At 39.5% G+C, this 13,741-nt stretch overlaps 1 protein-coding gene across 2 annotated transcripts in view; it reads left to right on the top strand.

Moving 5' to 3' along the window:
* The window catches only part of TMEM135 (transmembrane protein 135), a 181,451-nt gene that overhangs the window by 20,397 nt on the left and 147,313 nt on the right, over positions 1–13,741 (top strand). For both annotated transcript variants that reach the window (XM_035542443.2, XM_035542445.2), the window contains one exon: positions 1,009–1,101. In XM_035542443.2, the coding sequence (XP_035398336.1) occupies positions 1,009–1,101 (93 nt within the window). The remainder of the gene's footprint in view (positions 1–1,008; positions 1,102–13,741) is intronic.

Here is a 13,741-nt window from a genome sequence, read left to right as displayed (position 1 = left end):
CTACGCTGTGTTTGGCATTTTGTTTGTTGTATTTTATTCACTTTATTTTTAGAAGGGGGAGATTCCACTATAATGCTATATTTTCCTTAAGTGATGGTGCTTATCAGTTTAGCAGCACCAGTTTAATTGAAATGTGTTTATTAATGCTACCAGATTTCGTGCCTGCCTGCCTATTGTTTGCTTCTGTGGTCAACCTGAGTTAGTTTGAAGGTGCCGGTGTTCTCGGCAGATCCGGTGTGGTTGAGGCCATTGTCCTCCAAAGGCGTTTTGGTCTTCATATTCTCACAGTGACCAAATATTTGCTTAAATGTCAGCATTTGTGTAACTTTTTTTCCCCCAACTCTTCAAGTTGGAAGAATTTTGATACTTGACATCGTGTGGACTCTCAGAGAAACACAGATCTAGTCGCAAAACGTGAGAGCTTTCCCACTGGCCTTAACACAAGTGGGATTTTGCTGCTGGTTCTAGTTGTAATGTGCAGATTAATTCCCTGGCTTACTGTGAGTGAGTGATTTACTGTTTTTAGCAATAGTTTCTCTGTCTTCAGAGCACGACGTATGCTAGAATAATTTGATTTGATTCCTGGCTCACTGGATTACATTCCTACATTCCACAAGGCACGTCTTCCTGAAGATGTATTCAGACAAGTACTAGAGAAAAGAGCAACTATTACTTACTCATTGATAGTTTTTTCTCCTATAATGAGTGTCTGCAACTTTTCAGAAACATCTCTTGAAAGCACCACTTTCTTTAAAGTAATCCTTTAAATGAAATAGAAATGTTAATAAAGTATTTCAGGTGTTAATGTTTATGAACCCCCCTCTGAGAAGAACTATCCAACTGTAAAAGTGAAATGATTAGTATTTATTTGTAAGTATTGATTAATATAAAGGGACAAAATTCATTTTAATGGAACATGCATAATTTTATGATAAAAGTAAAATACAGTGTTGGACGTCAATATTTTGTTTGCTCTGCATGTAATACATGTACAAATTACATTTTCAGGAAACTACTTGGGAAATTCTACTTTTGGTCTCCTGGTTTTGGTGCTGCTTTACCAGCTTCTTACATGGCTATCCTCATTGAAAGGAAAAGCAGGTACAGCTTATCTTTATGGATCTTCTGTTTCATGTAATAATATTTCTTGGTTTTGTCATTTGACAATTCAGTCATTTTGTTTCCAAGTGCTGGAAGCCTACTTTGCTTGAAATAGTGTCTTTTGCAACCTTAGATTTAAGTATAGGAAGCTAAAGTGAAAACACATTACCAGTGATCAGTTTCTTTTTTTTGTTTCATTTTCCTTGTTTGATACGTAATTGGGTTGTTTAGGACTGCCTAATGAAGCTGGGTGGTTAGGATTGCCTAATTATTTTGTTTGTTTTGTTTTTAATCTTTTAAGACGTTGACAGACTAAACATTATTTATAAGATATTATAATGTTTGCAAAGTCGCTGCAAATGAAATTGTTAATGGAAATTGCTGATGACACAAGCTAACAATGTGACTCTATTGTGAATGTAAAGGAATATTGTGAATGTAAAGGAATAATAGGATGTCATGGGAAAAAACTAACTTGAAGAGCTGACATAATCCAAGTTGGATGAAATGTAATGATGCAGAAGGCAAAGCTTTTCGCTTACAAAATGGTGCTGAAGCTTAGCTATTGACATCAAGCTCGTTACAAAAAGCACGAAGCAGTGGGGTGGAAGCTCTGGGAGATCCACGGGTAGCTGAAAGCTGGCATTTATGATGCAACCATGGAAAATGGCAGATGAAATCCAGGGTTGTAAGGTTTTAATGGTTTTGAAATGCAGCTTACATTGATAGCTTGTATCAATAATGAAAACTATAATGCTTAATTATTTTAATAAGGAATGAGATGTTTTAGTTATCTAGTTAGTGTGCTTTATTTGAAGCATAGCTGGAGACAAAGTTGTAAAAGAAGGGATTATTCTTTAAAAGAGAGGGGGCTTCATCCCTAGAGATGATGCAAATGCAATTCTGATCACTACAAATGTGAGAAGCTTCTGCATGCAGTCATTTCAAAAGAACTGCAAATACATACATTTCGAGTTGTCAACTGACTGTCGGGCCCCATTCCTAAACTTCAGTTAAGGAGTAAGCAAAGCCCAACCTGAGTCTTAGGTAAGACTCCCAAAGTTCTGTCCTTTGAAAATAATTCTTTTTCCATTGTTTTTGGAATTTGAGGGATGTTCTTTTATATATAAGAATTTCTGGGAAAGTGGGAACACTTGTGAGCCATGTTATTTAATGCAACAGTAGCAAAAAACCACAAACATTAAAGTAATAAATTATTCCGATTTATTTAGGAAGTTAAGTTATCCATTTATTTATTTACAAGTCCTTTCCAGCTGACTAGTTTTCATCTTACTGCAATTACTTCCAAAAAGGGTGGACGCATTTTGGTAGAACTTCTTGTATTTCTGTAGACTCCAGCATTGTGTTGACATCAGTGTTTCATTTTGCAGTGCAAGCAAATGCATTTTACTCTTTTGATCAGGGACACTTAACTTTTCCTACAGACCTGTTACAATGTGAAGACTTCATGTGTCAGGCTTCTATTATTTCTAGATAACAATAGATATAAATAAGAAGAAATTAGTCTGGCAGTCTAAGTTTCCTGTAGCTTCCAGAGTGTTCCTCAGTCAAGGAGGAATCAATAAGTCAAGTTTCAGTTGAGCTGAAACTGCTTGTAAGTGCAAACCATACAGGATTTTTATGTAATAGTGGAACAACTCTGGAAAATTTACACAACTAAAACTTCTTAAGTGTAGCAAAAAGTTCATAAATATTATGTCAAATGCAAAATTTTGAAAGTCTTAGTGGCAATGCAAGAAAACTTTGCCACGTTAACAGGCACCTACTTAGCTTCTGAGATTTGGAAGTAATAAAATTTGAGATACAGGTGTGTACAAATGACAAAAGTAGGTACCACGTGTATGTAATGCATAATGCTAAAATAATTAATTCTTGCATGTCATGAAGAATGAAAAGTGTGTGTCCTAATGTAACTTGCCTAAAAAGTGCACTTTACATTTTATCTGATGCAATATAAAAAGAAAACATTGGTGTAGCACCATAAAATATGAAGATGAACTTCTCAGAGTCATTTTATACTGTGCTGATTAAATCCTCATAAAGAGGTAAAATTGCAGATATTTGTACACAGGAAACTGTGTTCTTATTCCTCCAGTGCTGATAATATTTAAAAAAATGTTTATTGCATCTTTATCATCAATTTGGGAAGGAAGGATATTCATGTGTAGTTCTCAAGCAAATAAGATGATCGTGCTGTTAAGCAGGAGTATGATTTCCACAGCACGCTTAGCAGGCATATTTCCATGACTGCTGTGTTGGGAGCTTGAAAATGTGCAGTCACTGTTATTAATGAAAAAATAGATACATGAAATCAAGAGACAGTTGAAAGTTTAATTGTTTTTAAGATAAAAAGATGTTTGGAATGTTATTGGATGCTAACCATGTAAAGTGCGTGAAATGCTGGTGCAGACAGATGCAGTGAAATATGACTTTCTGATTCCAGATCCATTCATTTGTTAGCTTTTGTTACAGGCGAGATCAAATTTTAATAGGCTTTTGTGGTCTTTTAGGAAACTGACTTTGGACATAGAGAGACAGCAGTGTTTTCAATCATTTCCCGAGTAGCTTTCAACAGAGCATATTGAGAAGTCGGGGAGGTGGGAAAAAGTCCTGATTTTAGTTCATAAACATCTCCAGCCCTTTAAATTGCAACTAGCAGCTGGCAGCACCATCAGACTTAATCACATAATCTCTTCCCAAGTGGAGACCCTATTTTAAGTGCCTCACTGGCATGTGCTTGCACAGCACCCCTGTCAGCCCTCAACTTGGGAACAGCATGCTTGTAAATCACATTTTCCTGAGTGTTACTGTACATGTGTGTCAGCCTTGCACATTTAACAATTCTTATGGAAGAATGGGAGAAAGAGCTGGGCAGCTAGTCTTGCAGGGACCAGCATTGCAATCGTGAGGGGGAGTGGGTTTTCTAAGGTGTTGGAGAAGTGGTTTGGTTATAGTTTGTGTCTGTGTAACGAGTAACTTAAATTTGCATGGCACTGGCAAAGGAAAAGGGAGGTGGGATTGAGCAGAAATGTCAAACGTACTCAGAAAATGATCTACATTATATTATACCACTACTTTTCTATAAAGATATACATTGCACGTTAGTATGTCCGTGTGGATTCTATTTTGTGATTATAAAGCACGGTTATTCTGTGCATGAAAGGTAGTTTATTAGGATCTGTGGAAAGGCCAAGGGATAAAAACACTTGTAAACTTTTCTGTATGCTTGGGATCAGCATGTATGAATGTTCTGTGGTTTTACCAGAGAAGAACACGTCACAGTTGACTAATTAATGTTTTGATTGACTAATTAATGACTAATGTTTTGATAAGAATGATTTCTTAAATCGTAATTGAACATAGATGCATAAACATGGATATTTTAGTTTGTGATGTGTTGATTCACATTCTGCCCCTTTAGTGCTCTGACCCTGCAGGAGTAACTTGGAATTTTTGCCTTTTTATGGTGCTTTGAAGCCGTGTTGCCTGATAGGGTTAGGAGGAAGCATCCTCACCGACCAATACAGAATTTAGAAATTGAAGTCTGATGTATGCTAATTGCATAACTAGTAGATGTTTGATGTTCTGAGAAGTGCTAAGAAGGCAGAGTTAGATGTCACCAATACTGAAGTTATTAGTGTCAGTCCTACCATGTTATTTCTTTTCTTTGTATTTGCAGGTGCTACTTGTATGTTATGTTTTTTCACATGGATAGAAAAGGTTCTTGTATGTAAGGAAAGTATTCTCTTTTCCTGGAGAAATGTAGAGTTCATCAGAATATACATTTTTGTAATTCCTTTTGATTATATGGCAGTGGCTTCAATGTTTTAATTACTCTTTAGGTATATATTATCATATTAACAATGGTTATTAGTGGTTATTAATACAACATACAATTTCTTTTTAGTATTAACAGTATTATTAATAATAATAATGGTGGTTGTTATTAGAATAAGTAACCTCCTAACAGGTGCACTTGCACAAGTATATTTAAAATAACATAGTTTTCTTTGCAGTTTCACTTTTTTAATATCTTGTATGATGTGTCTGCAGTTCTTTTGTCACAATTGATTTGTATAGTATTGGATGCTAAAAGGTCTGTTAGTGACTTCATTTTGGTCACGTTCATTTCACGAGGCTTCCTTAGGAAATCCCTGCATTCGTTTTATTGACCTCCGTATGGAGTTGTTTTACCAGTGCGCTCCCTGCAGGGGTTGTTTCAAGCTCTTGGTAAGAAGCAATTCGACTTGTTGATAACTTTGAAAAATGATTATTTTGCTAGTGCCTTTTGGCTTTTGTTTGGAATTCTAAGTTACTTTTCTATAGCATCTAACAGATGAAAATGACTATGAAGAAGACTTGAGCATGTAGCAGAGGAGGCAGCGCGTGGCTCGGGCTGAGCGGCATCGCGTTGCCCTGCGCTGGGAGCGCCGGGGCTGTTAGCAGGCGAGGCAGTAACTGAATATACTTGTTAAAATTGCTGTGAATGAAGCTGCTGAAATGTGATATGAGGCTTGGCTGCAGCCAGTGTATTGCTGGAAATGGGACTGGATGGGTTATACCTTTCTGATTTCTAAGTTATATTTTCCTGATAGCTAAGTGGCAAATTTCAGTTTGTTGGACTCTTGTTTAAAAAATAAAGTATTAATGAGTTTCAATAGCTATTTATAAAGCTTTAACAAGGGACACAGTTACAATTTTAATGAAATTAATTGTCTCGCTGCCTGGCTAACATTTTTTTTTTCCATTTCTGCACTTGATAAGCAATTAAGAAAGCCCCCTACAGCCCTCTGCAAGCTCTGGGGCAGCTCTGAAGGGACCCTTCTGGGATTGCCCCTGCACCCCCTTGGCCGAATGACTGTTTACATACTGGCTGTTAACATTATAGCGGCGCCTGTCTCGTCGCTACAGTTGAGACTGTGTCACTGATGGTATTATAAAGCCTGAGATTTAGGGCTTTTATAATTTGGTTGTAAAATCTTGCTCTGGGCTACTATTGGCAGCATGCTTTAGTAGAAAACTTTGGATGTTTTTTCATAAAGTTCAGCGTACTAGACTCTGAGAAAAATATTTAAAGCATCCGTGTTTAAAATGGGATACAGTACAACAGTGCACATTTACAGAGAATGCCTATGTACGTATATTAGTGTTCTTGGAAACAAATGTATTACCATACATTGCTTCGAGAAGCGTCAGAAACATTTCTAGCAGTACAACGTGGAATTCTTAGACTCGTATCTTCACCTGATAGCAAACTCAGTTGGTATTTGGGGCTGTTCCCTTGCCATGAATGCCTTTAGTCTACGTACATTGCAGAGGAAGAATGTGACGGCATAGTAATGGTAATAGGTATTGTATGTGCTGTAAATAAATACAGCGCTTCTGTGGTTTTTATGGAATTCTCCATTCAAATACAAGTTTGTTGGTATATTTTTGTATAGTGGTATAGTATATTTAGACTTGAGATGACTGTTTCCTTTCTCACAATGTTTTATGGTTATCCAGTTTGCATTTTAAGGAAGCCTGTAAATTCCCAGTATGGGGGGAAAAGTGGGCAAAACAGGCAAACAAAATCTTTTAACACAGCAACTGTTCTTACAAGCGTTAGTCTTACTTGCTACAGGTAAGAAATTGAGACAGCAAGCTACGCTGTGGGGATGGTGTTTCACCTGTTCTGTATGGTGAGAAAACCTCAAGTTCGGATCGCTTGCATGAGTATTCGGTGCTGTGGTCTGGTCAGCAGAGCTAGCAGGGGAAACAAATTATTTGGGAGTTTTATTCCTGTGGAAAGATTATTACTCTAAAATGCAAAAACAAGCTGTAGAAGTGAAGTTAGCAGGAAAGCTTTTCTTTTTCTAAACCAAAATATGTTAAAATCCATTGCACTTCAGCAACTGCTTTGGTGAAAGCCAACAACTGAGAGATCTGCCTTTTTATAGGAACAGCATGTAAACATTTGAATGTGCTTTGCTGTGTGCTTTAAGGACTGCTACTGCTATCAGAGGGAGGGAAAACATGTATTTTTTTTTTCCAAGGCTGTCAGGGAGAGCAGAAATTGAGTTGGAGGATACTGTGGTTGTGGGAACGCTGTCAGTGGTGGGTAGGTCAGGACTGGCAGCTCCTGGTGTGTGTGTGGTGTTTTGTTTTTTTTTTTTTTGAGGAAAGTAGCATCTCTTGTTGACTTTTGATACTTTTCAAAAGTGAGGCCGCCTCACAGCCTCCTACGTAGTGGGCACCCCAAGGCTCCTCAGCCTCTCCTCACAGCACATGCCTTCCTGCCCTTTTATCAGCTTTGTTGCCCTCCTCTGGAGGTTTTCAAGGACCTTAACATCCTTTTTGTATTGTGGAGCCCAGAGCTGCACACAGTATTCTAGGTGAGGCAGCACCAAGGCTAAGTACAGCAGGAGAATCACCAGTTTGGGCAGGGTGGCTATGGAACGCCACTAGTGACCGGCCACCAACCAGATACAGCTCCATTCATCATCACTCGGAGCTCGGCAACTGAAATGTTGCAGTATGTGATCACCCTCACAGTTTAAAAACAAACAAAAAAAAAGCACATCAAAAATGTTTTCCTCTGTTCAAACGGAATTTCACAATTTTATGTGTTTTAATATGTACCCATGGCCTCTTGCCGTGTCACTGAGTACCGCTGAGGAGTTTGTCTCCCTCAGCTTCATCCCTCCCGTCAGGTACTTAGGCACACTGTGAAGACCCCTCTTCATTCGGAGGAGTCCCAGCTCTCTCAGCCTTTCTTTGCAGGAGAGGTGCTCCAGGCCCTTCATCGTTCTGCTGGCCTTGTTGGACTCTGTCCAGTATGTGCATGTCCCTCATCTTGGGGAGCCCAGACCTGCAGCCAGGGCTCCAGGCGCTGAGCAGCAAGGAGGGATCACCTCCCTCGGCCTGCTGGCAACGCTCTTCAGTTTCTGAAATGCCTCACAGAGTGCAGCTGTCATTAAAGTTAGAGTTGGATTGTGAAGCAGTCCCGTATCAAAGGAAAGGATGTTCTCTGATGGCGACAAAAAGATGCTACGTTACTGGCAAGATAGAAACTGTGTACTTCATTTGGAAAAAAAATCTGCATTTAACGAACTGTGGGGGACCATTCTTTTCTTTAGTAGGAAAGATGGAGCGGGCTTTTTGTCAGAGGTCAGCTGTATCTGCAGAGCTTTCTGTCTCGGAGGGAAATGGGGGCTGTCTGGGCTCCAGTGTAGCTGCCTCAGACCTTCTGCGTCTGTGACCTAAGTGCTGTGGTTTCATATCAGTAGTTTTCTTTCCTCACTCTGTTCTTTACCTTTTCATTAAATTGCAGACTCTTAGGAAAGGAGTTTGTCTTCCTGAAAACAGTTGATTATGATAAAACACACTGTAAAATCGCCCTATAGTCATAGATACCAATGTTGTGTTGATGAGTGCAATGGAACACCCTTCTCTTGATGCTGTTTCATAACTCATCTTCTATCATGTATAGCTAATGATGTGACAAGACACGGTTTTGACCAATACATTATTCTAAACACTTTCTTTGAAAGCCTGTCCTGCTTTTTAGGAGGTCAGTAAATGTTACGTGCAACTTACTCAGCCTTGAAAACGTTAATAGATCACTTTAATGTTCTTTGTAATGTTCTAAATTCCAGCTGTTAGTAGTCAAAACTCTTGGAATGGCTGTAAATTACTTGGTATTTATTTAAATGCTTGGAGTTTTACAAAATCAGCTTTTACACAAGTTGTATGTTTCTCAAACATAAATTTAAGTGGCTGATCCTGATATAGGAAGACATGATAATGCCACATCATGCAGGTTAGATATGGCTATGATGAATATATTTTGATCGTTTCCTGTTCTGTTAATTTTCAGAAATAAGCTTGCAATTGCAAATTTTCATAATTTAATAAGTTAACAGCAATTTTTCAATCTCAGCATTTTGCTTATCAGATTTACCCACTTCTAGTTTATCAGTTCTTTGTTTCAAGCTTCATTCTTCTGAAAGCGTCTGAGTGTTATATGGGGTGACATGAGCGTTGCTGCTTTGTCTTCAGGAGGTTCAAATTCACAGTGTGCTTTCGGTGCCTAGCTGTGTAAAGTTTTCCTTAGTATTATTGTTTTGTACTTTTGCTTGTTTGTTTTAATTACTCTGTGGTTAATACATTACAAGAAAGAGTTCTGAAACAGAACTTGAAACAAGTCTGTGAACTGCCTGAAACAAAACAGCTGAACTAAGAATACCACCGGGGTGTCATAAAGCCTTTGAAGAGCAAGAGGCAAGTTAGATGTATTAAAACCCAGTTGGCATTGATGGGGCAAAAAAGTGCTCGATTGTCTCCAGGAAGTGATAGATTCCATCTCTTTTGGAATATGAGGAATTGCCCACTTTCCAGGGATACATATGAAATCTGTGTAATTGTATCGCTAATGTTTAGACTTCTGCAGATAGGGGAGAGAGAAATTTCTGTCCTGGGTAACCAATTCTACCAGTGACTGGAATATTTATCATGCTTTTTTGAGAGGAATCTGCATGCTTCAGGCTACCCAATTTAGAAATCAACTTGTAAATGCTGGTGACTCTTGTGTAAGAGATAAGGTCATCAGTTCTCTAGAGACGATATGGAGAAGTATGCTTCTCTGCACTTTTTTGGTTTACAATGTCTTAAGATCTTGGAACATTCTGTAAATTTCTGAAGTAGCTGGAAGCTGTGGCAAACAGGATATTGAAGCATTGTGAGATTGGAAAAGAGATGCTTTCTCGTTAATTGCTCATAAGTATTTCTTCAATCAGCCTAACCTGCACCCCCTGACCTTTAGTCCTGGCGATTCTGTTTATGCATATGAAACATAGGTATGAGCCTTATAATTCTGCATACCTTTTAAAAGGGAGTGGTCACAGTCAACACTTAAACTTAGCTGAAATGTGTGTTTCCATTGCATAGTTGTCATCTCTTCCCAATCAGCTGAGAGAATCACCGTTATGGGTCTGTTACACAGTGTAGATTACTGTTGTAAACTGTATTTCATTCACTTAAAATGGCAGAAGTTTGGCAAGGTGAATCCCACAGCTGTAACAAGAGCTAGAAGGCTCCTTGGGGATCAGTGATTCCAGTCTTATGCATTTATATCTAATCAGTCCAGGCTATAAACTATTTGTGCTTCTGAGGAAGTGTAACTATGTCTGCAGAGGTGGTCAGTAACCAACTGTCCAGAATTTCCAGTGTGGCATTCAAATGTTGGAAAAGTTTGGTCCAGCTTGCTAAGTGGTCCTTGAAGTCTTGCACAAAGTGAAAAAGCAGGATAGCCGCAGCTTTGTAGTCAAAAATCCATTTTCTGGGATAACACGGGTAGAGAAGGTAAGAATACTGGAAGAACCAATGTAATATATTTATCTGTGATTCTGGAGATGCTGGAGAATGTGTTGCCAAAAATCTGGGTGGGTCCATACAGACCGGGTTTAGCTGATCTTTCTCTTAGTGTTACAGTCAGGGCTGAGCCGGATCACCCAGGACTGTTTGGTTGTGTTTGCTCAATGGTCTCCAGTTCACTCAGTTTCAGGAGGACTTCCTGGCTTAGGCACAACACCAGATGTGAGGTTTCTTCATCAGTGATGACGTAAAGACATCCCAGGCAGCAGCCATCAAGCTCTGGACTATGTCTATCAAGTTCACATGGGGCTAGCCTGGATGGACAAAGGGCAGTGCTAAGGTCAGGCTACGAATTCTGATGGATCCCAGGTGACTCTGTGCAGCCAACCCTTTCTGCACTATTCTGTGAGTAATTGAGATTTTCTGATAAGAAAAGTGTTTTTTATTGTTATTGTAAGGACCACTTCTGGCAAATCTGTGTTTGTTTTCACTTTGTAGGCTGAAAACTAAGGAAAAGTGATTTAGTCATCTGAGTATTAATAGAATTTTGTATTTCGTTTTTTTCAAAATACATAACGACAACAAAATACATTACCAATGAGAAAAAAACTCCCCACCCCCAAATGTTAAAACGTTTTTGAAATGCCTATTAAAAAAATGGTAGAATTCAGACTGTTGTTGATCATTGGACTGTTTTGTAAGTCTGAATTAGATTAAAGCAGCACAAGCACTGGGTTAATTACTCAGTTCTGTCTGTTCTGCACTAGTATACAGGAGATGTTCGTTAGGACTTCCTTGACTTAAGCGAGCACTTAATACATCTTCTGTGTCTGAATGCTTGTGCATATGTGCAGCTCCCAGAGGGGAGTAACAGATACTCTGCTAGTGCAGAGTAAGCTGCAGGTGCTGCCTGGGTGAGCTGGCTGTAGTGCTGGCTGCTGCGGCAGTGCAAAGCCTGACGTTTACCTGGAGAGGTAACATCCACTCTTCCCGTGCCTCTGGTGTAGTGGCTGAAAGTCTTGGATGGAATCTCTCTGTGATAGGTTCCTCGGGTCTGCTGGCAGGCTGTTGCTTTCAGATAGACCAGCTGAGAGGAGCTTAAATCCGTATGAACTGTAGCTATAAATCCTCTGTAAATGAAGTGACTTTCTATAGCTTTATTGCTCCCAAGGAATTCATATTGTCTGTAGCACCTGCAGCAGAAGAAGCATGGAGGTAGAACCCTAGAAGGGTATAAATTTTCTATATATAGCCATGCAAGGTATTTCTGCAGTGAAGATTAGAGAAGCGTACTGTGGTGAATGATCTTTCATCCCCTTCTTGCCCTTTCTTCTTCACACCCCAGAACAGAAAATGACTCTTTATTTCCTTCGATGGGTGCTGTGCATTGCATGTTGTTTCTTGAAGTCAGATGACTGCAACTCCAGATTGAAACTTTTTGATAAAGTAAGCAATGTGCTGTTAAAGATGATCTGTCTGACAAGCAGGAGCAACAGAGCCCACGGAATTAAAGGCAAACATAAAACAGGTCTCATGAATTAAGGCCAGTACCTATCATCCTAATCCAGACTGTTCCGACCGTGGTGAAAGACTGAACTAGTTCGCAGTGTCTGGTAGTACAACATCCTTCTGTCTGCTTAAGGGAACTTGTATTTGCACCATCTTGCTGAATCTCTGTTGCCAAATCAGTGCTTCATCAATTACAAGTGTTTTTTTTTCCTTTTTGAGCTCTTCTTCAGTGTCTGTTGTTCATTCTTTTGAGCAAACTGACTGAGGAACTAGAAATATGTTCTCAGCTCAGCTGTTGTTTTTTTGGATCTTTGAGCTTAAAGACAGAAAATAATTGGTTAAAACTGGACTTGGCAATAGTTTCCTTCTGTCTTTGGTAGGTGCAATGTCATATTAATATGTCTGTTATATCTAATGCAGTTAAATACTGATATCCTGACAGACAGGGACTTCTCAGTCAGTGGGGATGTGTTGAAATGATTCAGTCAGACTTTAATATGGCTTTTCTACCTTTTTGGAGAAAGTTTGCTCTGGTTCCTTCCATCACCTTTCTGGGGACCCCTTGTGCTTCAGGCCCTTATGGATGTAGGCAAGCTCCTAGCAGCATTACTACATATTCTGCATGGCCAACTCGTAGTTCCTAACAGGATGTGAAGCCTGGTTCTAATACAATTTAATATGCTGTCATTTGGATTCTAACAGGAGAAAATAAATGGCTTTGTATGTTGGCAAGTCAAGTCTAACCCCATACCCTGTTTCTGTTGGAATAGTCTGCTCCTTTGTTTCTGAAGGTAAAGGCATTCTGAAGTTAATTGCACCAGGGGAAAAGTTGCAGCTATCTTCTGTTTGGGTTGGATTGACTTGTCATGTTTGCTTTTTTGCATATTGCTTCAGGTATTTTGGGAACGGTGTTATCTGATCACAAATACAATCGATCATTAAAGCAATGTGAGTCTTACAAGAAAATTAGCTCTAAATGTACAAAGAAAACAGTAACTACTAGTTTTACAGACTAGAAAAAGAGACTGCTCAAGTCTTTTGAAACAGATGAGAAACTGATGATTTACGTATCTTAACAAAAACTTATTGTGGAGTGGATCTTAAACAGCACAGAACATGGGCTGGGGAGGGAGAAGGGGAAGGGAAGGGCAGCCCTTTCCATGGGGCTTGTTAGGAAACCTCCGAGCTGCTGCTCAGTGAGCCGCTGGGACTGGGTTTGGGAAATGCAGACAGGAGACGGTGAGAGGCTCTTAGCCTAAGGAGGGATGGGGGAGAGGTGGAGGAGAACAGGTCACGTACTGGGTGGGTTTCCACTGGTGTGGCAGCCCCAAGCTGTCTGGTAGAGACCCTCCTACGTTCCTCACCCCCAAATATACTGCGTATACATGCAAGGCAGTGAATGTTGCACATCTCTACAACATTTTCCATGCTTCCTCCTAATTTTTGTTAACAGTCCTGTCCGTTCTGTCCTCTCTTTGCCATGATACAGTAGTGATTGCTAGTGAAATACAACAATCCCTCTGCTGCTAGGTTCCCCAAAGCGTTTTTTGCTCAAAAAGTGTGCATTTGCTTTCTGACCTGCAGGCCTGCCTTGCGGGCCGGGCGGCCAAGCAGCACATGCTGCATTCTGACTGAGAAGGTGCCCAGAAACAAACCAAGTGTTTTCTTTTTGATCAGCTGAGCTGATTAAAAACAATTCTCTGTTACAATCCACAGTCCAAAGAGATTGTTATTTGGGGCCTTATTTAATGCTCAG

Source organism: Cygnus atratus, chromosome 1 (genome assembly GCF_013377495.2).
Source record: "Cygnus atratus isolate AKBS03 ecotype Queensland, Australia chromosome 1, CAtr_DNAZoo_HiC_assembly, whole genome shotgun sequence".
NCBI lineage: Eukaryota > Metazoa > Chordata > Aves > Anseriformes > Anatidae > Cygnus > Cygnus atratus.
Note: the sequence above shows the minus strand (reverse complement) of the source record. Positions and strands in the feature narration are given on the sequence as shown.